The sequence below is a fragment of the Periplaneta americana genome, chromosome 3 (genome assembly GCF_040183065.1).
Source record: "Periplaneta americana isolate PAMFEO1 chromosome 3, P.americana_PAMFEO1_priV1, whole genome shotgun sequence".
In the NCBI taxonomy this organism is placed as follows: domain Eukaryota; kingdom Metazoa; phylum Arthropoda; class Insecta; order Blattodea; family Blattidae; genus Periplaneta; species Periplaneta americana.
In genome coordinates this window covers 75,365,486-75,390,939 of record NC_091119.1, presented here as the reverse complement: position 1 = coordinate 75,390,939, position 25,454 = coordinate 75,365,486, and the positions used below count along the sequence as shown (strand labels likewise).

Below are 25,454 nucleotides of genomic sequence, written 5' to 3'. Positions count from 1 at the left end.
ACAAGATCCAGTGGATCATGAGACTTTTGACAGAAACCAGGAAGTTTGTCGCCTATTTACACAAGCATCATGTAAGAAATGTGAAAAATTAACCTCTTAATCATGTTCTACGCAGATAACCTATGGGAATATAACGGTATCTCAATTTTTCATTTTTTGGAACATGTGAGTTATGACTTTAACCGACTCAAATTACATTTAATTTCTTTGACGAATTAAAATTTGCGGCATGTAATAAAGAATAAACAAGTACCATCTTACTTAAAATAGACAATTTTAATACATTAATTTTAATTTTATTTTATTAATTTCTTACAGTAATAGGTAAAAGTTCACGTCACACCTTTCACCTTGTGGAGGCACACCAGTTTGTTGCTAACACCAGTTGCAGAACACTGTTCTACATCACCCATGTTTAGAGACTGATAGCCAGAAAATTTACATTTTATGTTCACAGATACATACCTAGTGTTGTTATACTTATTATAGTCAAAGTTGATGCTTACAATAGATTCTAAAATGTACCATGCTTTTGCACTCATGTATAAATCGAGTGCATAGCTCAAACCAGCTCTTCGTGATTGTCCTTTATACATTCTGTTGTGTTCAGCATGTGATGAGTAATGTGCTTCTTGTTTTCACTTTTGTCTGGTAGGTGATATCTTTCATTCAGCACTACAGTAAAAAATCTAAGGGACTTAGATCTGGGGACCTGAGTGGCTAATTTTATGAGTCACCATGACCAACCCATTGAAACACTTGTTTAGATTTTGTAATTTCGAACTGTATGGGTAAAATGAATAGGAGCACTGACATGTTGGAAGTACATTCTCCATCATGTTTCTAAAGACACATCTTCCCAAAAGTTGTGACAATTCATCCCACAGAAATTGTACTAACTCTGTCCTGTAAGATAACCCTCCAAAAGAAATGGTCTGGTCAGCTTATTGTGAACATACCATACCACTCCACACATTCATGTTACATCGATATTGGAAATTAGTTTTCACAGTTGCATGAGGTTTTAACTGTGACCATACATGTGGGTTTCAACTATTGTTAACACTCCTGCGTAAATTGGGCTTCTTCAATAAACAGAATGTAATGAAACAACTGCTGATTACCATTTAGCCAGTTACAAAATTCCACACATTGTTCAGGATCTCCAGATTCACATGTTGTATGAGTACATTCTTTCTTTCTATGTAATGCTCTCAACACTTGCAATTGAAAAACACCAAGGTGCCTAGATATCCTTCGCGAATTAGTACAAGGACTACATTGAAATATGAATAAATAGTGTGTGAGTATAGCTTCTGTTATCTTAATTTCAATAATACGCCCTCCCACACAGTTATGTTATTACTCATTACTTATGAGTGTGACTTCCAGATTTGAAAACCAAAAAAACCAAAACATTTTGGGGATGTATAAAGAAAATTTTGTGACGCTGTATGGACATTGTACAATAAAGACACGAAGTAACTTACATTTACTGTAGTACAGAAGTGTTAAATTAAATAATAGGTCAGCAATAGTCACCAAAAGTTACATTTGACTACTGGTGCTTGCAGCAGTAGCAGTATCTCTCTGAAGAGTGAATCTTTTATACAAATTTGCTGTTTTTGGAGATTGACTCATATAATTCTGAGCGTGAAACATTTCTGTATTGTGTCTTTAGAGTAAGTATTAATTTTACAGAGTGCACTTGTAGACTATTTCGCTCAGCAGTCCAAAGAGAGATCATAAGTGGGAAAAATCTCTCTATTGAAGCATTGGAACCTGGCAAAGTAAGACAAAAAACTGAAAAGAATATATTTTAGTGCTTCATAACAACCTTTCATTATATATGCAAGTATCCCATCCGGACCACTGCTCTTTTTTGGTTTCAGATGTCTAATGGCTTCAGTTATTTCCTCCTCTGAAATTTCATCAAAGTATAGTGTGTATAGGTCATACAATTTACAGTTTCAGGAATCGCGTAAGATGATGGCATATCAAAATAAACACTCTCAAAATATTTAGCAAAACCTCCAGCAATTGCACTTTCATTATTTATAATAATATCATTTAGGCTTAATATATTATTTTTTGATTTTAGACTATTCTTCTTACATCTAATAAAATTCCAAAAATTTTTTGGATTTTCGCTTATTGCATCTTCTGAATTGGCAATATATGCATTATAGGCTTTGGTGATTAATTCCTTTGTACATTTTCGTAATTCTCTGAATGTAATCTCATATTCATTCGAAAAAGATTTTCTTTTATGAAAATATGATTTTAATTTTAAATTGTTAATAATTTCATTTGTGAACCATGACAGATAATTTTTATTCTTTTTTATTACTTTCTGTCATTATTGAAGTTGAAGGGCGGGATTCTAATACAGTTTAAAAAAGTAGTATAGGTACAGGTACTGCTCTCTTACAATGTACACTGCCTACTGTCACTGTTGAGATTGAAAAAACAGCAAAAGCCGTAAGTGATTTTTATTTTTAATTTGAACAAAAATAATTTTTACTGCATTTTAAAATTGTATTATGATGCAAAACATGGAGACAAATCTGATACCCAACAAGGCATATTTATGATTTTTGTAGTTACTGTCTGTCTTTAGCAGGGCAGTATAGATGTAGGTGTGTCCTGGGATCTGCCCGGTATGGTTCTGACTGCGCATTCATTAGTTTGCATTTTAAGAGCCTCCTGCCATTTTGCTCCACTCAAACCACTGGGGTTGCCAATTCAACGATTGGTTGGTGTATATTCCGTATAAAGTATTACACCTTTCCCTTTATGTGAAAGTGTGCACCATCTCTCAAACTCGGTTTCTTAGTTCTTCTCTAACTTTCTTTGTTGTAACGGGAATTTCTGTGCTTGGTATGATGTGTAGCAGTTGTAAGCACTCTTCTATCTCGCTCTCCAGATCTCTTGTGTGATCGATGTGGTCATTATCTACCAACAGAAGTGTTACGGAAATGTTCATATGCTGTAAGAAGGTCTCCATTTCACATTAAATGCGCCTAGCCCTTAGATGAATGCTATCAGGTACATCAGTTCGCAGTTGAAAAATTTCCTGAATGACATTTTTAATTATAACATCAGCATTATTCAAAAATTTTGTTGGAATTTTGTGAAGTGAGGCTGTTTGAAATAAATAGATTAGGGGAAGACATATAAAATGCGAGAGGATGTTGAATTTTTGGTGTGGCTGAAAGAGTGGATATGATGTCAGAATTTCAAGTTTGGATTTAAAATCGTTCATAATAGTTTTACAATTAAATACTTGTGAACTATTGAACAGGACTCTTAATACTTTATAGTTTCGGTTTCTGCTAAAAAGGGTATTTCTTCATCAGAATTCAGTTGTAGGGCTTCATAAGAAAGCACTCCCTTGCGGATTGAGATGCACTTTGATTTTTGGACATTTATTTCAAGTCCAATCTCACAAAATCATACATAAAACCCATAACCGTAATATTTGGGAGCCCCAGGATAAGCGTATAACCATATTTTTCAAGGAAGTCAGGTGTTGAAAGCTCGGATAAAATATAGTCAGTTGATATGTTATGTAAGAGCGATGAAAGTGGAGAGCCCTGCATGACTCCTTGTCATATTGGTATAGGCTGAATTTTCTTGTGATTGACCTCAATTTATGTTGTTTTACCTATCTGAAGCTCTACGATAAGTATGACTAATTTTTTGGGAACTCCATGAATAGAAAGTGTTCTTTCTAAATGATAATTTCCTACGTTATGAACCACCTGGTTACTACCTATTACCACCTATGTTGCCACTCGTCAGATCGTAAAGATGCACTGAGTCAATTGATGGGTGCAGTAGAAGGTAAGTGCATAGGGCAATCGAATAATTACAATAATAAATGCATATTTTCGGTAACAAACAATATAAATTGACTGAATGGTGAATCTTTAAACAAATTACAAGTGAATAGATGAGGTATTACAAATAAGAATGAAGTCAACAATTACAAAAATCTGAAAATACCAATAAAGGTATGTGTAGAATATTTGAATATCACAAATAATTGAATTCTATCCAGCGTGCTATCTCTGCTATGTGATACAATCAAAATTGAGTATCATCCACATACAAATGTTTCAATCAATTTAACTGTATCCCTACATAAATTTCATAGAAAATATTCATTCAACTTCCAACTTAACTGCACATTAATCCCTATTGCAGAAGGCAATATTCGGGATGCCAATACAGAATTACTTTAATACAGACTTCAAACACAAATTGAATATGGACCCAGCTGTTATATCACAATAAATCATACATAATGAATTACAGTATGAAAATCAAAAATCAAACACACATCCACACATCATACCAGCACACTAATAATAATTAGCGCAGAGAGAGAGGGAAAGAGAAACATTATCATGGAAATAAACTAGGCAAAAAGACCAATTTAACGATACTGATCTTAATAGATGTAATATGATAGCAATACTCTTATCAATCGCAAAGCTCCCAAATGTATCACCAAATATTAGATTACAACATTCTATAAACTCGGATGTATAACCCATACCATCCACCATTAACTTCAGAACTCATGTATCCTCATACACATGAACGCATAGCCTAACTTGCGAATTTCATTTGCAAAATCCCATACAACAACTTCATTATAATCCCACAGATTATGGCGAACTACAGTTCGCCCCAAAAATACCTTCTGGAATGTTCCACCAGTTACAATTCAAACATTGACTCGTCTCGTTAATATACCCGGAAGTAAACTCGCTATGCAATACAAACGTCTAATCAAGCATTGCACAATGTTCAAAATGCTATCGTAAACCAAATCTAAAATGCCAAACTGAACAACGATAATAATAACCAAATATAAAGGAACAATCTTGCCTGAATATAAATCATCGCCAGTATGGAACTTTACTAAATTCATACAAACACAACACAACTTTCCTGAATGTTTCGATGATCAAGCAGCAAGTGATTCTGCTAAGAATTCGATGTTACCACGATGAAGCAAGTTTCCCAAGTGTGTATTGATATTCAACCACAAAACGAGGCTCCTAAAACTTCGATGTTGACGCCATGAAACAAGTTCCCCGAGTGAGTTGGCTATCTCCAAGCAGCTATGAGGAAAAGTATTTTTCTTCCCCCTCTCCAGCGCAACCTATGACGCGGCGACACAGGAAGAATAAAAGGAATATGCACGGAAAAGAGGGTGCTGACAGCAAGATGGCGTCAAGGGGAAATGAGGAATGCTCAAGTAAGCTATTAGCATGGTCGAGACGTGCTACACGGTTCAGTTATCAAAAGCTTTACTTATATCGAGAAAAACTAGTGTGGCATCCACTTTGTTGACCATGGATGAAGTCAAAATAGATTTAAGCAATAAAGAGTTTATAAATGTCCTGGGAAGACTGTTTGGATAGGTTAACAATTTGACATAGATGGCTGTCCAAAACACGCTCAATAATTCTTCTAAGGACTGAACATATTGTAATTGGCCTTCAATTTGAAAGGTTGTTCAGATCCCCATTCTTGAAGATAAGTACCATTCGATCTCTTTGTAAACAGGAGGAAACAATACTTCGGAACAACATAGTGGTTGCATTGTCTGCAATGATGTCATGGCAAATGCCATCCTTTAGTGCTCTGATAAGCACCTCGTCAGACCCAGAAGTTGTATAGATCACATGATTCTCTTGCAATTACCTCATTTTCGCTAATGTCTATATTTTCTGTATTATTCACAATAACATTGTTTATTCGGGATGTGAGATGTTCATATTCAGAACAAACATAGTTTTAAATTCATTTTTGAAAAGTTTCAATAAGTCAAGTAATAAATCCAAAAAGAATGCTATTCAATCATATGACTAATCTTTAATGCAAATTAAAGATAAGTCATATGATTGAATAGCATTGTATTTTAATTTATAGACATAGTTATTTGGCATTGAGAACTTTTGAGGAATTGAGTGTACTGCCTGAATGTCGGAATTACAACGGAATTTAATATCTTGCATCACAGAACACATGACTTTCCTTCTTTGATTGTAGTACAAAAAATGAGTGAGCTGGTATTAATGTTTCCCTCTGCGTTTGTTGCAGTCTCTCTGAAGCTCTCTCTGGTTTGCTGGTGCTTTTATATTGGTGCTGAACGTTATAATTTATTCCCTTCTTTCTAGCTTCTTAGTACTTCCTGGCTGGATGTTTCAGTCCTGGAAGTACAAATATAGCATTGGCCAGAAATTCACAATTCTTTTCCACTCCTTTAAAGAAAGTTTCTTCGTTACAAAGGTTTTTGAATTTATCTCTCCAATTCAATAATTCGCTCTTGTATACTTTAATATCTTTTGGAATTTGTTCTTTCAACGTTCTGGCATTATTAGCTGGATTTTGATTGGCAGAGGTTAAATGGTTGGTTACTTCGGTTGTAGGGAATGTGGAAGGAAGAGGCTCTCAATTAGTCATGCTTAGTTTTCCTCCAGCTGGGTTGTCTTTTTTATATATTTGTCCTATGCTCTGAGGGATGCGATTGGCTGATATGTACGTATTGCTAGACTCAGTTTTCTTTTATAATTCTTTCCACAGAATTGACAAGATATCAAATCACTATCCTGAGGATTTGTTGTTACTGTAACCTGAGATGTAGGAACATCGTTGTGTTGTACGTTTGCAGTACTTACAGTTAGTATTTTCCTTGTGTTTGTAAACTTCTATGTCGTTTCATCAGTCATCATCATTTTCTGATATGAGAGGAGATCGAAAATACTTTCCATGAGATGAGGTATTCCTGTTTCTCCAGTAGAGGTCCTCAGGACAGAAGAAAAGATGTTTGTCATGGACATATGATTAAAGAGAAACACATATAAAACACATTATAATAAAATTTCACGTATCAAAACGGTAATAACATGATCGCCATGCAAATCAACAACTGAAAATTCTTTAAAATATGATGATCTTCTTATAATAAAACAAAATCTATTCCTAATATTTTTCCAGGTACTCAGTGATCTTGTCAATTAGAAATTACTACTAAAACTAGCTTGAAGACACTTACACTACACTTAAATAACTTTTGAACTTCATATGACTTGTTTTACATACACTATTCATTCCACAGCCATCTTTGTAAAATCCCCAGTAAGCAGCCCAGAGTTCATCTGCCCCTTCAATACAGATGCCACTTTCTGCAGATGACTTGAATCAATATTTTTCCGGCACACTGTGATGAATGTTTCGGAGAATTTCTCCATACTCCTTTTAGATTCTCTTCTGCACCTTCAACTACCACCAAGGAGTTAAGGAGAGGTAGGTCCCTAGTCACCAGTTTTTCAGTGGCTTTAGGCAAGAACAAGTAGTGTGCTACTAGGATTTCCAGGCTCTCCTTCAGATGAACCAGTGGCCTACCCTCTATAGGTATTCGCTGGAACTTATGAGCCGGCTGTCTATAGTCGTCTGTTTCTGAACTGTGAATAAGCTGTTCTTATCTTCTTCTTGGGGGCTGGCATAAACAACCAAACATATTGGCCATTCCCATGAGTTACGGACTCCTTGAACATGGTTGTGACAGTTATCCCTCTCACTTCAAAGAACTATTTAAAGTTTTCTTTGTAAAAATATATGGAAAGAAAATGGCAAAATAGGCAATTATATGCAATATTAAATTTAAATATGCACTTTTCACCACAACTGTTTACAGTATGCACTTTATGCAAAATAAAATTGGTCTTATTCGATTAATCTTAGTTCGAAATGCAAAGATACATAGAGTACTTCTTAAATATGATGTATCAATAAAGGTATGCATTTTCATGCAAATCCTGGGTCTAGCTACAACACAATTGAAATTAAAATTGAATGAGGGGATGTTGAACAAAAAGCTCAGACATGTAAAATCTTGTATTTTGAAGGGAATGTTTTTATGAAACAAAATACTCTTACGATTATTGTTATGTGAGTTATGACATCATCAAGAATATTTTAAAATGACATAGTTTTTTAATAGCTTTATTCATGGAACAAATATGGAATCATTTGGTACAATATCCTATACGCACATGCATGGTTGGCAACTGTTCCAAGCAGTTTTTTTTTTCCCCTCTACAAATGAATATCAAATGGAATATATTATATACTTTATATTCTGAAGTGTTATAGTGTTAAAAGTTGTGTAATCAAGATGAATATCAAATGGTTTAAAATGAATAATTTTGTCAGTCATTACTTTTTATATGCTTATACATTATCCTAAATACTCAACAAAAAGGATTTGTGACCTTGCCAGGAACATACATTAATGCTTCTCTAGTTAATGGATGACTTAAATCTGCTAAATTGAAAAAGAATTGTTGCATTGTATTTTTGGAAGTTTAGAAAGCTTTTGATTCGATTGGACATGAACACATTTTACGGGCTCTTAAGAAATCAAATATTCCAAAAATTTATACTGAATGATATTGAATCCTTGTTAATAGACAACATACTACAAGTAGAAACAAATGTATTTAAAAGTAAACCAATCAGAATGAAGTGTGGTGTTCCTCAAGATTCTCCATTGTCACCTATATTATTCAATTTGGAATTAAATTATGTACTAGAAAATCTGACGGATTATAACATCAGTAAGCAGTATGGTTATGCTGTTAACATTGACCTGCCTTCGTAAGTGCATTTGCATTTGCAGATGATTTGGCTTTAATCGGAAAAGACGAGAGATCAGCTGTTGAGCTTATCAATCTGGCAGAGAGTAAGCTAGCAGAAATAGGCCTTGAAATTAATCCCAACAAAAGTAAATATATTTTAATTAAAAAAGAAAAATTATTACCAAGAGAACTTATATCATTACGTGAGTCTGTTATTCAAAGTTTGAAGAACAAATCAGAAAGCATCAAATACTTGTGTGTAATGACGAAATAAAGTTAGATAAAAAGAAAATTATAACTAATTTGTCACGTGACCTCAATAATTTCGTCAGATACATATTGTTAAAACCAGACCAAAAAATGAAAATAATTTACGAATATATATATATCAGGTCTTGTTTGTCTTTTGCATTGCACTCCACTCAACCAACTTTCTGAAAATTTTTTTAAAAATATTGATAAAATTATCAGAAGTATAATCAAGGAAATATTGTCCCTCCCAGATGATACTCCGAATGCCATGCTGTATGCATCGAAGAACATAAAAGGTCTTGGAATTCTGAGAGCTGAATGGGAAGCCGGTATTCAACACAATAACATTTGTAGGCGACTGTCACAGGTAAATGATGCACATCTACATCACATGAGAAATCTAGAAAAGGAGAAGAAAACATCTCTCACGTGCCTGATGACTTCTCCAAACAGTGTGACTCCTCAAACTACAGAAAAACATCTCAGATAAGTTATCAGAAAACAATCATTCCAGTCATGGTGCCACATAAAGGCAAAGGTGTTTGTACATATGAAGAATGCCCCAAAAGCCAACTCCTGGATCTCCTCTAAAAAGTGTCTTTTGTCCTCGGAATACATCATTACCATCAAGATGTCTTGCAACATCACTGCAGTGAGATCTGTCCCTGGTAGAACCTTCAATGCTACCCATTGTCGCCATTCTGGCTACAGCAAGATAAACACGTGGCCATGTACTGGGGTTCTGTAAGAAGGGGGAGCTACTGTGTAACAACAGACACCATCAAGCCTGTACAGCAATTGCCAATCTGCTAAGAAACAGAGGATGGAAAGTACATGAGATTCATTGTGTGTCTGAAGATGATTCTCGTAGAGGGGTGGATATAATTGCCATCAATAGAAGAACCCAGAAAGCGATGGCTTTAGACCCTACGATATGCTTTGAGCAAAACACGAATCAAGCACTGCAGATAAATGGTGACAAGCGAATTAAATATGTACCTTGTCTTCCATACCTCAGTGAAAAATATGGCATTTCGCTTTACAACTGGGATGTTACAGGCTTACTATGTGGAGCGAGAGGATGTCTACCAAAATTCACATGTAATATCCTTATATCTTTTAAAATTCCCTTTCATGAGATTCTGAAGATTGTAGTGGAAATTCTGAAGGCCTCTCTTCAAATTCTACACTATAATTTATATGTTAACACACAAAATTTTTTGTTTTAAATTTACAAAGTGAAAAATTATTTTGCTCATTTAACTTTTCTTTATATTTTGATGCTTATAATTCCGGATCCCAGTGGTCAATCTCACTGATTTTCAATAAATCTTAGTAGAACATCAGCACATTCACAGCATTGTTGATAGTGGTTACGTAGCTCATTTCTAGTTTACATTTATTGCCAGACAGAATATTTGTCAGCATATCATCAATATGTGGAAAAAAAGAAAAAGATGTTATCATTAACTGATATTGGGAGAGAAGTATTAATAGAATGTGTTAAGGAATACAAAGATAATGTTGAAAAAAAAAGATATACAATGTCAACATGAAACAAATTACAAAGCTTGAGAAAAAATGAGCAGGAAAGTTTGCACGCAGTTAGCTGATTTATCCCTTTCAAATCGGCTGAAATGATTAGAAAATTACCTGAAATTATGGAGGGAAATATATACAGTAGAACCCCGATTATCCGTCACCCTATTAATCGATTGGTGGATTATCCGGCTGTCTATTTCTGGCTCTTTTTTTTTTCTTCAGAAATAAATAACTTATATGGAGTACTGTTTTATCAAGGCTATCTCTAGTAAAGGCTGCGGCATGCGAAAATTGACGTCGGAGCGATGTGCTACAGTCGGTCATTCGCGCCATTTATTGCAAGGAAGTTATCTGTGATGTTTGTCATTAGAATGTTAAATTAGCGGTTCTAAGTAGGAGATTATATTTGTGTCGTATGCGAAAATGCCTGGTTCTTGTGTGGTACCTGGGTGTAAAAGCAATTATGTCTCGTCAATTAAAATGGAGGGCTATGTTCGATCATTTAAATTTCCTAAACAAATTGCACTTAGAGAGGAATGGATTCGTGCTATTCCACATACCAATTGGAAACAAAATGACAGAACCATTGTGTGCATAAAACATTTTCGTGATTCCGACTTAATTACCGTTGAAAAATATGTTGATAAGGATGGAAAACAATGTGAACGTGTACTTGGAACTCCTATTTTAAGTGAAAGTGCAGTTCCAAAACTGTTCCCTGGCTTGCCTTCTTACCTCAGCATTAACGAGAGTGTGAAAATAAAATCTCCGGAGGAAAGAAGAAAGGAAGTGGAGAAGCGACTGAAGACTGCAGAAGAAGACGAGAAAAGACGAATTGAAGAGGAAAATAAAGTTACTTCCTATGAAAACTTTTTATTAAATGTGCGTTCGAAGCTTCTGTCTTATTCGCAAAACTGGCGTGTACGTACAACTGACAGTGTTTGTATCTTATATAAATTAGATTTTACAACTATTCCCAAGGTTGGTAGTATTAGAATAAATAAGGATCTTACTACTGAGGTTCATGTCAACGGTGGAATAATGCCTAATGCAAGTGTACTTACTGACAACAAATTTATTTTTATGAACTCAGTTCTGAGTGAATGCAGCCAGTTACAGGTGGCATTTAAATACTGTGACAATTTTCATGATGTCATTAATAATGATAAGAGATTTTTAATTAACTTGATAGATAAGTTATTTGAAGAGTTAAACTCTGTGTTAGAAGACGGTGTAGATGAGAGTTCTGATAAGGCATTTAAAAAACTCAGTCTACTCCATGATCAGTTTTTAATAACATTTTTTAAAAAGCCAAAGTACAATGTCACAACAATCCTGAATGCATTTTTAATTTACAGAGTGTAACAAACGTTTCTGGTACAGTGACAATTCTAGTTTTTTTTCAAATATTTGATGGTAAATGTCACATTTTCAGCCAAATTATTAATAAAGGATTGCATCACCACAATCAAGTAGTACCAACTCCTACACTATAACATTTGGTCATGGTTCCTGAGAAAATGGAAACTAAACAAGAGAATAATTTTAACATACTGTTAGAGAAACTTTTGTTACACTCTGTATATGCAATCTGTAAAATGCTACCAAGTTATTAGGTTAAATACACTGCCTCATCCAAGAGTTTTACAAAAATTATCTGCAGCCTTCTCTATATCTCCTAATACGGAAGTAGAAACCAATAATTTCCTGAAAAATATGGTTAAGGGATTGTCTGAAACCGAAAGAATCGTAAATTTGCAGGTAGATGAGATTCATGTGAAACAAAGTTTAGACTTCAAGAATGGAAGTATATTTGGAGTTGCAACGAATGATACGGAAAAAATTGCTAAGACAGTGGTTTGTTTCTTAGTTAGTTCTGCATTCGGTAGCTTTAAGGAAGTTGTGAGACTTAATTCCAGTAAAACAATTAAAGGGATCTGAACTAGCAGCATTTATAAAAAGTATAATACAACAGATTCAGTTATGTGATTTGAACTTTCTATCTGTTATTAGCGATAATAATAGAGTTAACAAAGTCATGTTTAATGAGTTAACAAAAGGCTCAGATTCTAAGTATTATTTCCAAGTTGAAGGCAACCCCTTTAAAACATTTGTAATTTACGACAGTGTACATGTTTTTAAGAACATAAGAAACAATTGGATTAACCTAAAAAACCCTTCTAAGATATTTTACGTCCCTTTTTGGGCCGATCTGGAATCCTGTAGTAACGAAGTTATTGATGTTAATAACAATGATTTCAACAAAACTACTGAAGCGAAATTTACGGACATTATAGAGTTGTACAAAAGAGAGTCAAATTTACTAATAAAGGCAGCTCCAAAGTTAAGTCACGAAACTTTGTATCCAAACACTTTTGAACGTCAGAAAGTGTCTCTTGTAGCTAATGTATTTCATGAAACTACAATTTCAGCACTTCATAAATACGAATGTACAGGTACAGCTTATTTCGTAAAAATCATATTAATGTGGTGGTATATCATTAACACCAAGCGACCTCTAACTCATATTTTGAAACTCAATGAACTGCAACAACCATTCTCTGACATTCATGACAAAAGGCTAATTTATTTAACTAATTTTCTCTCCTGGCTTACACGATGGAAAGAGCTTGCTGATGAAAACTCTCTATCAGGCTGTTTAACATCTGATAATTACAATGCATTGTATCATTGTACCTTTGTTTTAAAAGAAATAATTGTTTATGCTCTTAGCGAGTTTAATGTATCCTATGTGTTACAAGGGAAATTTTAAAGTGATAACTTGGAATTGAGATTTGGACAGTATAAGCAACTTGCTGGAGGTAATTACAATATATCAGTTCCTCAAATTCTCGGAGCTGAAAAAAAAAAAAAAAAGAATTAAACATGTTCTTGGTCTTCGTTCCACGAGATATGGGGCTGTTACCTTCTCAAAGAACTTCATAGAGCTTAGTGAACGTAATGATAATGATATAGAGTGTAAAACTATTGCCGTAGCACAACATGAAATGTTTCTTGAGATTCTAGAAGAGAATTATCTCGTAAATATTCAGTTTGATGAGTCTGGCTTTTTGTACATGTGTGGTTACGTAAGTTTCAAGCTCTCTGCAAATGTAAATTGTACTTACTGTACTGAGTTGTTAGTTAATAATGATGACTGCCAAGATGAGTATTTCCAAATATTGAACAGGGGTCGGCTTTCGGTGCCGTCTGGCATAATTTTATCTATAGGGAAGCATGTAGTGGGGATTGCACAAACTCTTGTATCAGTTGAGTATGAAAGAAGTATTTTGACTGTGTGTGATCAGACAGATGTTGTTCGTCACTTATGTGAAATTGCAGTCCAGAGTGACGTAATAATATTGTGGCAGCGATCGTTTGAAGTTTGTGAAGAAGGCTATAAAAACAATTAGCTATGTAGTTCTGAATAATTATTGTAAGAAAACAACTCAATCTGTTGAGACATACAACAACAAAAGAAAACTTAATATTCTATCCTGAATATTTCCCTCCAGGCGTTAGAATATGTTAAAGATTTAATATGTGAATTGTATTCATTATATTTGTTTTGTTTAGGGATTTACCAACCCTTGAGTGCTAATAAAATGCATTGTAAATGATTATGCATGGTTGATTTCATTAGGTTAATCATACTCTATAATTAGAACACAATCTGAAGAAAAGCAATATTCAGTATAATATTTCGTTATCATGAAATGTGATATTTTAATCGCTAAAGAGTTCAGCTTCATTCAGTCCATCGTGTTTAGATAAGACTCTCTCTAAGAACAGCACGTCGGCCGACTGCGAAGGCGGCGTTGCCAAGTCTAAGGCCTCAGCCTTTACTAGAGATAGCCTTGGTTTTATACATCATATTAGTAGTCTCTTCATATGTTTTGCGAGAGAGTGTTAGTAAAGGTCTTTATCGTTACACAGCATTGTCTACTGTTCGAATTGCCATTCTATAATATAACTTGTATATAAAATGTCTTCCACGAATGTTAACAGAAAACGTGTTTTGCTAAGTATCGAAAAAAAAATGGAAATAATTGAATAGTTTGAGAAAGAGAAACTGTGGCTCATCTCGCATCAGAATACGAGATTGGAGTTCTAATTGCGCGATTTAATAAAAAGCAAAGAATAAAGTGTAAAAAAATTTGTAAATCTACAACATGAGACCTCCTTTATTCCTATCTTTCCTGAGACAGCATTACAAAGGGCTTCCTTGTCCCTTAAAAACCCGTCATTTACAATCAAACTTAAATTAGTGAACATCAGATTGATTACAAAGCGAGTTAAATAATTTTTTTTTTTAATCCAATGCCACCAGGTTGTCTTTTCGACATTTCTGGTCTTTTCTCCTGGCCATGGCTTAGTTGTAACTCACTTCTGAGGTTGGGGCGCCTGGAAGGCGGAGTTACATTACCCCGATGATGTGATAGGATGATTATGATAATGTGGTGCCAGGAGAGGCCTTAAATTTAAAATTAACCTAAATTCCAGACCATGGACGAACACAGGAATAATCTGGGAAGAATAGAATCAAGTTTAAAAGGTACGTTCAATTAAGATGCATAAATATTTTGTGTCTACATGGTGCGCCGTTTTGAACGTGGTCTTCACTGCGTAAATATATTAATTAATATTAAATATCAATCTTGCATTCATTGCTTTAAAGTTGAAAGAAAAGTTTAACCGTGTAGTTGCATCTTAATGTATTCATGATCATCAATTTACGGGGAAACAGTTGGTGACAATGACTAAACAAAAGAACGACCATGCGATAAATTGATAGCGATAAATCTAGCTGCAGAAATTATTACAAAGTCTGACTGTGATTGGTTGGAATTCAAAATTTCATTACACTTCATTGGTCGAAAATGGAATGACGTCATATAAACGAAATAGTGAATGAAATTTATGAAGAGATGGTATTTTAGCAAGATGAGTCCGAGAATTCGCTATGAGATTACCCAACATTCGCATTATAGTTGAGGAAAATCTAGTAAAAAAAAAAACACAACTAGATAATCAGAGCAAGCACGATTTCAAGTGCAGCCTTGAAGCTTAAGTCCTGCTCTTTACTCCAAGACCACACCAGTAGCCAGACAGGAAGCAACTTTTCTACAAGCAGCAATATGGCAATACACTTTACAATTACAAGAATAATCTAAATCTAACCTTAAAATCAATGTTATCGTATTCTTCTATAGGATTCGATCTGTCTCTCAGTATTCTTGGTCTTGGTAGATGTTGTACCATATCAAACATAACCTCTACGTGAGACGATTCTATAATAGTTAAATAAAATACCATGGAGGAAATTACAAAATCTTTCATGGTATGGATTATCTGATTATGTCGATTAACCGTCCAGTCCATCCCCTTCATTAACATGGGTAATATAGGTTCTACTGTATGTATATATATATATATATATATATATATATATATATATATATAACTACCACAGCAATTTAATTCCATTCATACATTGTGCTGCACAACCAAATTTATAACCCCTAAGAAACATGCAATAAATACAAAAAATAGTAAAATAGCAGCAGCAGCAGCAGCAGTTTCATTCTTACCTGTTGTATTAAAGGAGGAATATTGTGTCCCCTTTAATTTTCTTTTTGCAGTACATGATCAAACATCATTAGGATATCCATCACAGTTCTTTTGTCAAATCTATATCTCATTTGAAACTTTATATCCCTGTAAAACTCATTTGGATTGTGTGCATCCTTTATAATACCTTGAGGCACAGAAACACCTTGAATAATTTCTTTGATTTCTTCAAAATCCTCTCTAAATTCAACTACTTAAAAAATATCGGCCATTTTCTTTGTCTCAAAGTTAACTTTACAAAGTCAAAGTTCAGAAAGATGGTGACTTTGAAGTAAAGAATGTAGGCCTACCCAATTCCCAAAAAATTATTCAAATACTGTACTTTGTTTTCCTTCAGAATTTCAGGAAGGACTCATATGGGCGAACTGTCACAGGTATACATTCTATTTTATGATTTCTCCTATGTTGTTTTATTTCTGTAATTAATTATTATCTTGAATATGTGCGTTAAAATTTTGTGAATTACAACGAAGATACCACTAGTGGTTTGTATGGTTTTCGGTATAATGCTGATGGAGTAGCTTTTCAATTGAAAGAATATCACTAAGTTACTTTTAACATTGACCTCAAAGATGATCACCACATTGTATAGATTCTTCTTGTAGAATCTCTTGTGAGTTCGGATTTCTGTATTTGTGTAAGTCCCTCAGCCCATTGCAAAATTTTAAAGAAATGTCTTTCAGAAGAGCACTTTGGCTTCTTTTTGGTTTTAATAGGAAGAATAAAATTATTGAACATTTACGTCTAAATCGCTTGGTTGGAATAAAGGTGAACCACATGAAGGTGATCTACTTAAGTTCCCTGACATTTAATAATATTTCCATAGTTTCATGTGAATCTGAACACAAAAATAAAAATCAAATTTTTTCACTCTTGTTTTGTATCTGTAGATGCAGATGGTCAAAGCAGATAAGACTGGCCAAGGACTGAATGAAGAAGTGACAGCTTTGTCGTCACAACTGAAGCTTCAGCAGACAGAACTAGAACGTACTCTTCTAATAGTTCAAGGTAAATAAGTATGACTTCGTACTTGATTGCAGCATTCTTTCGGCCACAGATATATATTAGATAGAGATGGCCAAACACCTGCATAGAATTGGGATATATGTCCCCTAACTGTCCATTGTGCAACTCAAACCAAGAAATGGATTCGGAACACCTCAAAATCTGTGCTTCAGTGGCTGGTCATGATAATATCTTTGAAAAATATTGGAGTGTAAGAGGTCAAATGACTTTATTGTCAAACGCCTGCCATTAGAAAACAACAACAACATATAGATAGATAGAACTTTCGATTGACTAAAAATTTTGATCAGTTAATTAGATGCCTAGTTAATAAAATTTTAGTCGATTTTAAACACTGTTTGTAAGTCTGAACAAAAGCGCCTAATATCATTTTATAAAAATTCTAATATGTTATAAAACACACGTTTTTACAAATATTTTAAATTTTACTGATTTACAGTATATTGCTGATAATTATTAAGAAATAATTGACACTGATGATGTACTGGTAAACAAAAGCTTTCAGTACGCTTATTTACAGTCACATCTGTTTGTTCCCGCCAAACTCACTTAACAATCTTGTTCGTTATTTCAGTTCTTTAACACAGGATACAGACTTTATTATTAAGTGCTCCAGTGTTGATTGAGAAGATGAATTGGAACTAGCAATGTTGGTAGATGTAGAGCAGACATGCTCATGGCCATTTTGCCCCCCACTGTGTGTCTGGGGCACTAGGTGTGCATGTGCTGGAAACCTGCTGCACATGTCAACAGACAGTGTTGGCCGCTCAAACCTAGCATAACCAAGCAGTAACATTGCTGACTGTTTGTAAAATGGATAGGTCTACTGATACAGTACCGGTATTCACTTTATTACTCAGCCTAAGCCCCCGAACTCCTTGAATGCGTGCTTTTGCGGAAAGAGAGTGCTCCAATTCTGAGAAACACTCAACAAGTGCTTTTTTGTGTTCATAAATTACATTGACAGTTCTAGATTTGAAATTCCACTGAGTTGGTGAGCCACTGGGAATCCTCTTGGAAACAATTGCTTTCAGAGCAGCAATTCGTTGAGGAGACCTAGAAAAAAATGCTGGAAATGCCAAAATTGTACTGAAAAATATCCTAACGATCAGAGCCATCATACAGTTCATTTGCAGCCTAGACATGATGTTGCTCAATACCTGGTTGGAGGTTGATTACAGCTTTTTTTTTAATTATGGTTCCTTTGAAATATGTGTTCTCTTGTTATGTTATACCTGCAAGCTGCAGATGGTGTAGTATTTATAACTAATGCAGTTTCAAATATTTATTTCAATCCAGTTCTTGCACAATAAAACACGAGACCATAGCGTCAAACATTCATTACATTACTTTCTATATATTACACTTAATTTTCTTGCTCAGGCCAGTTGTTCACTTCATAATGTTCCTCGTCTATTCCATAAGCACAAAGTCTCTGATAAAAATCAATGGAAGTTTAATTAAAAGACCACATGAGCACAAGGTTTCTGAAAGAAAATCTGAATTTGATATTAATTGCTGTTCTTGAGTTACACGTATGGTTTATCAATTGCAGCTGGGAGTGGTGATGTCACGTCTACCTACCAGCCTCATAGCCAGCTTTGCATCATAGTATACTGTAGTAAGAGAAACATATCTCAGTAATCAACATCACGATATATTGTTGTGTTTTCGGTTGTAATAGTCACAGTGAGAGAGAGAGAGACAAGAACACGAAAGAGAGAGAGAAAGAGAATATGACACGAAATTGAGGGAGACAAAGATCTGGGCATGTGAGAGAGAGAGAGAGAGAGAGAGAGAGAGAGAGAGAGAGAGAGAGAGATATGCTGTGGAAGATGAAGTATCATTATCATTAGAATAGGACCCTTTTTCAGCTAATAACTCAAAATGCATTGCACTGTAGCTCGACCAGAATCATTCCAGGAATTGAGCCATCTTCAATAGTCCAGATTCAGGGACTTTTAAACCATACTTTAAGTAAATTAATAAATATAATATTCAGTTAGAAATTTGTTTTAATTTTATTGTTTTCTCGTTCTTTCTGTCTCTTTCTCTCTCTTTCTGTTTCCAAGGTCTTCTGCCTACTTAACAAGCGTAATTAGGAATTTAAACCATTGAAAACAGATGTGGTCATTGCTTTAACAGTCTGGGTGAACAAGATAAAAGATATATATTTGTTTTTATATTTTTAGCGAAATGATCAATAGCAGACAGAAAACTATTATAATAATCCCAACATGTGATTTTTTTTCGGAAGGAATCTATAAGAAACAACAGAACTTGATAAAGTCTGCGTGCAATTCAAGAAACAAAAGAATTACTTTTAAATCGCCACAAATTTTTCAGTAGTGTTCCTTATAGTTGATGACATTTAATAACATCGATATTTTCTCATACTTTCATATAGGCCTATTTCTTTCACTGCCATTAAATGAGTCACGGTAATTAATAGTTTTATATTCCCATTATGCAATAAAACTGATTTTAAATTCACTTTTTAAGAATTCTATGAATAGTCTCCATTTTTATGGATTATATTGAATATATAATTCTTAAATCAGTCTGTTCACATCTTTACTGACACAAAGAGAATCTTCTACTAAAAACTAACTTACAGCTTTTCATTTAGTTTCTTTAACACAGATATCCGGGTATAGAAATCTCGTTTTCATCCTACCCAACTGATAGAGCTTTGATTCTGATAGAACACACTTCTTGGAGCAGCTGGACATGGGATTGTCATGTCTTGCTGAGTAAAATAATTATCGACATCAAGTAAAAGAATACTTGAGAATCGTGACATGTAATCCTATTTATGTGTTCCATGATATAATCACAGCTGTTTGCTATGCACATATCAATCATAATTGGTACCGGTATATCTGCATATTGTTTTCATTTGCATTTACCCGTGATCTCCTGATGATAACAGGAAGCATTAAATAAAGGTAGTAACTGGCTACATTACAATACTTCACTTGGAGTTGATGAATAGCTGCCATCTTTGCACTGATTTCTGATTGCCCAGCTCGAATTCGTCATTGGCTGGACTGTGGTATGGATCAGTGAAGCAACATGCACATTTATATTAAGTTATTCTTATGAAACCTATCCATTGCTAATAGAGAGAAAGAAGAAACTAAATTTATTGCTTAATACTTGCCAAGGTTGTTAATACACCTCTTCCACTGTGACACCAGGTAATGTATACCAGCTTCATAGAATTCTTGTGGCCTGAAGGTAAACTATTGTTTAACCGCTTCATCCAATGGAGATATGGTTCCGTTCCAGGTTCTCTTCAAATCTCCAAAATTATGGAAATGTGGGCTGTAAAGAGGTGTGGTAATGTTTCCCAACGAAATCTTTGCAACTCGTCTCTTGTTAATCTGGCTTTGTGATCTCGAGCATTGTCACAGAGTACAATCACTTCTTACCAAAAACTTTTGATGCTTTTTCTTGATTTTTCTTTAAGATACTGTAGAGCTTTTGAAGATTGTGAGCACTGACTACATGTGAGCCGTTCAGAGCAGAAGTGGTGTAAGTCAAAAATGGGTAATGAAAGTTAAAGTAAACATTCTGTAAAGTACAGTGCAAAGTAACAATTAATATTCAGTTTATTTAAACTATTAGTAGTCGGTGGATAGCAAGAAGGACATATTAATTGTTACTTTGCGCTGTATTTTACAGAATTTTTACTTTAAACCTCATTACCCAATTTTGACTTAACTACTTTTGCTTTGAACGGCTCATGTAATACTAAATAAGAGAGCACAATGAAATCGAATAAGTTTAATAGACTTATGAGAGTACATAAATGAAATAAGTAATTAAATAAGTAAATAAATTTTTAATTCACTCACAAGAATAATAATATCTTTCATCCCGAATGTTACTCATAATATCAGTAATGTCCAAGGAGAAATCGCTTATAGCTACACGTAAACAGTCCTGCAGATGTGAATTAGTTAATCGTGGTCATGGTTTGTTCTTGAAGTATTTCATAAATGAGGAAGATTTTTCACATATGTTGGTTGTTCCTGACATAGCCAGATATTTGAGAGAAACACTAAACAGTATTTGGAGTCTTTTTGTACCTTCTGCCCCCAAATGCTAGAATTTCTCCTTTAAAACAAATATTTCAGCATTAAGGACTGGAGATCTATCAATTGAAGTTCCACACGAGCAACCATATAATTATCTTGAATAATCTTGATTTTTCTGATGAAGTCCACACTGGATTGAAAGGGGTTATACACCATGAAATACGAGAAGACATATTATAATGGATAGATAGGAACACTGTTTGTCCCAGTCCATACAACAAAGTTTGAATTGAAAAAAGACCTCAGGAGCATTGGTACTTGTGAGCACATTTTTACTCGCATGACGAGACACCAAATGTCATTGAAGGAGCACTATGGTGTTCGCGAGCATACCTGCCGTAGAGTATTTGTATAGCACTGATCATTGATAATTTGTCCAGCTCCAGAAATTTGACTAGCAATGGACATCGATAATAGAAAAAAAAAAAACTATAACGTTGGCATTTTCTGCATTTCCTTGCAGCTTCAACTTTTTAGGGCGAGGCAATCTGGTGTGTTTCCATTCAATGCTAGACCGACAGAAGTGTGGCTCAAAATGACCAGGACATGCACATGCAATGCAAGAACTGATCACTTTCCTCCTGATATTGTTTAAGATTCTGTTGGTAGATTCTCACATGTTCAGCTTCTGCTCAGCAGTTAGAGTGTGGCACCCATTGCACACAAACTTTACTATACTGCACACATTTGTGGAGAATTTTTGTATACTTCCCTGGCTGATAATAAAGAACTTAATTTTTTTGTTATTCTTCTATTCTCTCGGACAATAACATAAACACGTTGAATTGTATTTGACGTGATAGTCTTGAGCACTTACCCTGGTCATGGATTATCCTATAGAGATGTTTGAGCACTGGCATAGCTCAGTTGCATGATACACTTGTCTGCTGATCTGGCGTTGCTCTTGGACGTGGGTTCGATTCCCACTTGGACTGATTATCTGTTTGGGTTTTTTCAGAGGTTTTCCCCAACTCTAAGGCGAATGTCAGATAATCTATGGCAAATCCTCGGCCTCATCTTGCTATCACCAATCTCGATGCCAAATAAGTGGGTAGTTGATACAGCATCGTTAAATGACCAACTAAATAAAATAGAGATGTTCACCTGGAATTAAACTGTGCACAACAATCCTTTATAGCTGATTCCCCTACAGCATGTCATATACTGTAATCATTCTGCAGTGGATTTCAGCAGATATCGTCTTTCTGCAGTCAAAATCCAAAATACAGCATGCTGTTCGCTTTTGAATGTTTCCATCTTGCACCATTCCCTTTTCTTTCTTAATTTATTTGGAGTAACAAAGACAGATATGCCAACCAACCACACCTAACAATAGAAAGTCTATAACCATTGTTGTCAATATCACTAAAGTGGACTCTGCCATTACTCCTGTTGCTCATAGTAAGCCTCGACAAAATTTCATTTGAACTAACCAGATAGAAGAAACCTTTGTAGAACTGATGGATATGATGAAATCATAGCTAATATATCTTTACTACTAGTTCTGCTACTGCAATCCATAACAGCTATGCCTGCTGTTTCGAAAGATTAAATCTCCAAATCTTAAGTTCTGCCTACTCTATGAGCTGTGGTGTTCTATTGTGTTCGGGAATAAAATTGGGATCAGCAGATGTTTGGGGATTATCAAAGTGCTCTGGTGACTTCTATAATCGTGAGATATGTCGAATGTTCTAGGAACATAACATATTTCCGTTATAAAATTCTTAAGAATAAGATGGCTGAGACATATAATGAGGATGAATGATAGATAAATACCCTAAAAACTTTTATTCACTAAAGGGGGTACAGAAAACGTTAGGAGACCAAAAACGAGATAGTTGGTTTGTGTGATGGTTAACTTGGAGAGCATGGAAATTCGGAACCGGGGGAAAAAACTGTAGGAACAGGAGACTTGCAAGAAGATTGTTGAAGATGCCAAAACTCATCATGAGCTTTAGTGTACATGCTGCTGCTGCTGCTGCTGCTGCTGCTGCTGCTGCTGCTGCTGCTGATGATGATGATGATGATGATGATGATGATGATGATGATCTGGTGACTTCTACTCCTTTGAAATGATGAACTCTTCCTTTCTAGCTGCAGAGATAGGAATAGGAAGTTAAGATAAGTATGGCACAGTTCTAATGACTGATGGTTCAGATATTCAATGTTATTTCTAGTTCTCCCTCAGAACCGTTTTTTTTTTTTTTGCAAGGAGGTGAGATAGTAGTAGTAGTCTTCTAGGTGACTGGTAGTTTCTTGCCAAATCATTGGAAGAGAAAGAGAAAAGTGTATTTTTTTGCCTCCTTCGTCCAATCAAATACCATAACACGGGAAGTGCCCAACTTTTATCTTGATTTTCCACTTACCAAACATAATTAAAATATTATACTCTTTTTACCTGTATGTATTTGATCATTAAAGCTCTTTACGTGAAATACTAAAAAATATAACTATTTGATCATTTTTACATGTATCATACAACCATTATTACAACATTTAACATCAAAACAAATTTAATGTCACACTGTAAACTTCCTCACTTTAGAGTTTTATAATTAAGACTAACTTCTAAAATCAGCACTTATGATCTCAACAGATCATAATATCTACGTATTAGATTTCTTTCTCATGGTTGGTGACTACCAAAAGTATGCTACCATCTGTGCAGCTGCATAATAAGAATAATAAACCAGTAGGATATACTGCCTTGTAGTTAGCACTCACCTGGTCCATAAAAGTGGAAATGAGTTTACCATAAGAACTAAAAAGAACGAAAATGTTACCTATTCATGCAACAAAAGTCCATTGAAGGAAGGAACCTAGTCGAATTTTGGTCAGGTTTTTCGCATACATACATACATACATACATACATACATACATACATACATACATACATACATATACACACACAGACACACACACATACATACATTAGGGCATTGCAAAAAAAAAGTTTCTTAAATTTCCTAAGTGCACCCCCGCCACGTTATTACAATTATTGAAACATACTTGTGTACAAATTTTCAGATGTTTATGTCATATTTTGACCCCCGCCCACCTCAATAATAACTTTTGCTATAAGGTAAAAACTGATTGCCTTTCTCCTTTACAAGTTGTAACTAACAATGAATGAAAATATGGAAAAGCAGTCACCTGAAGGAATGATTTGTCCCCTTTTATCCATACCAAACCCACCAGTACTTATAAAAGATGATGGAAAAGGTCCAAAAAACGTGGCTAATAGGGAATTTACTACAAGATTTTACACCGAAAGAAGGATCTCAACTGCCTTCCAATGTGGATCTGCTTCGTTTATTTGTTTTTCTTAATCGTGGGCCAATGTAGAAAGATAAGAGAGATGATGTTATTAAATGTGTTATTTTGAAGATTGAAGAATTTTGGGAACTGTCTTGTATTCCTACAATGCCTATGAGAGCTGGACATTCCAAACAAAAACTCAGGAAAAGAGAAAATATAAAAAGACTGAATTAGTCTTACAAATGAATGGGAGCTCTCTGATAACGTGAGATCCCTCGTTTTTGACACTACAGCTTCAAACTCAGGATGGAAAATCAGAGTATGTGTACAGCTCGAAAAATTACTGGACAAAAATTGTTTATGTTTGCTTGTCGACATCACGTTTTTGAGAGAATCTTGTGTTCAGTTCACAAGACTTTGATTGGTGAAACATCAGGTCCTGAAAATGACAATTTCATTCAATTCAGGGACTCTATTTGGAAAACTATCAATGCAGAAGATTTTAAGACTATACAAATCAAGGACACGTCACAAACTCATAATGAAAAATACAATTAAATCACTGAAGAGAATACTTTCTGCTGATTATCGGGAGTGTGCTGAGCTGATGTTAATCTGGGAGAAATACCTGAACGAGGAATACACTGGCTAAAACCTGGAGCAGCTCACAATGCTCGATGGATGCCGTCCATTTTGTATCCAGCAAAGATGTTTGCTTTCAGTGCTCAAGCAGGATATGACAAGATCATGATCGATAAATTAGAAGCACTATACAAATTCAATGCACTGGACCTATTCTATGTTGAAAAATGGCTCTCTTCATCCAATGGTGCCGATGCAGTCTGCAATGATCTGAAGCTGTGGCATGACTTCATCAAATACTGCAAGCACGATCCTCAAGTTGCTAATGCAACCATACAAGCCATGGAAAGACACTTGTGGTATTTAACCAAAGTGTGTGCAGTGTCCTCCCTATTTTCG

At 34.8% G+C, this 25,454-nt stretch overlaps 1 protein-coding gene across 4 annotated transcripts in view; it reads left to right on the top strand.

Annotated features, from left to right (window-relative positions):
* LOC138696179 (FK506-binding protein 15-like) overlaps positions 1-25,454 on the top strand; it is a 296,343-nt gene that overhangs the window by 179,192 nt on the left and 91,697 nt on the right. For all 4 annotated transcript variants that reach the window (XM_069820787.1, XM_069820785.1, XM_069820786.1 and 1 more), the window contains one exon: positions 16,976-17,093. In XM_069820787.1, the coding sequence (XP_069676888.1) occupies positions 16,976-17,093 (118 nt within the window). The remainder of the gene's footprint in view (positions 1-16,975; positions 17,094-25,454) is intronic.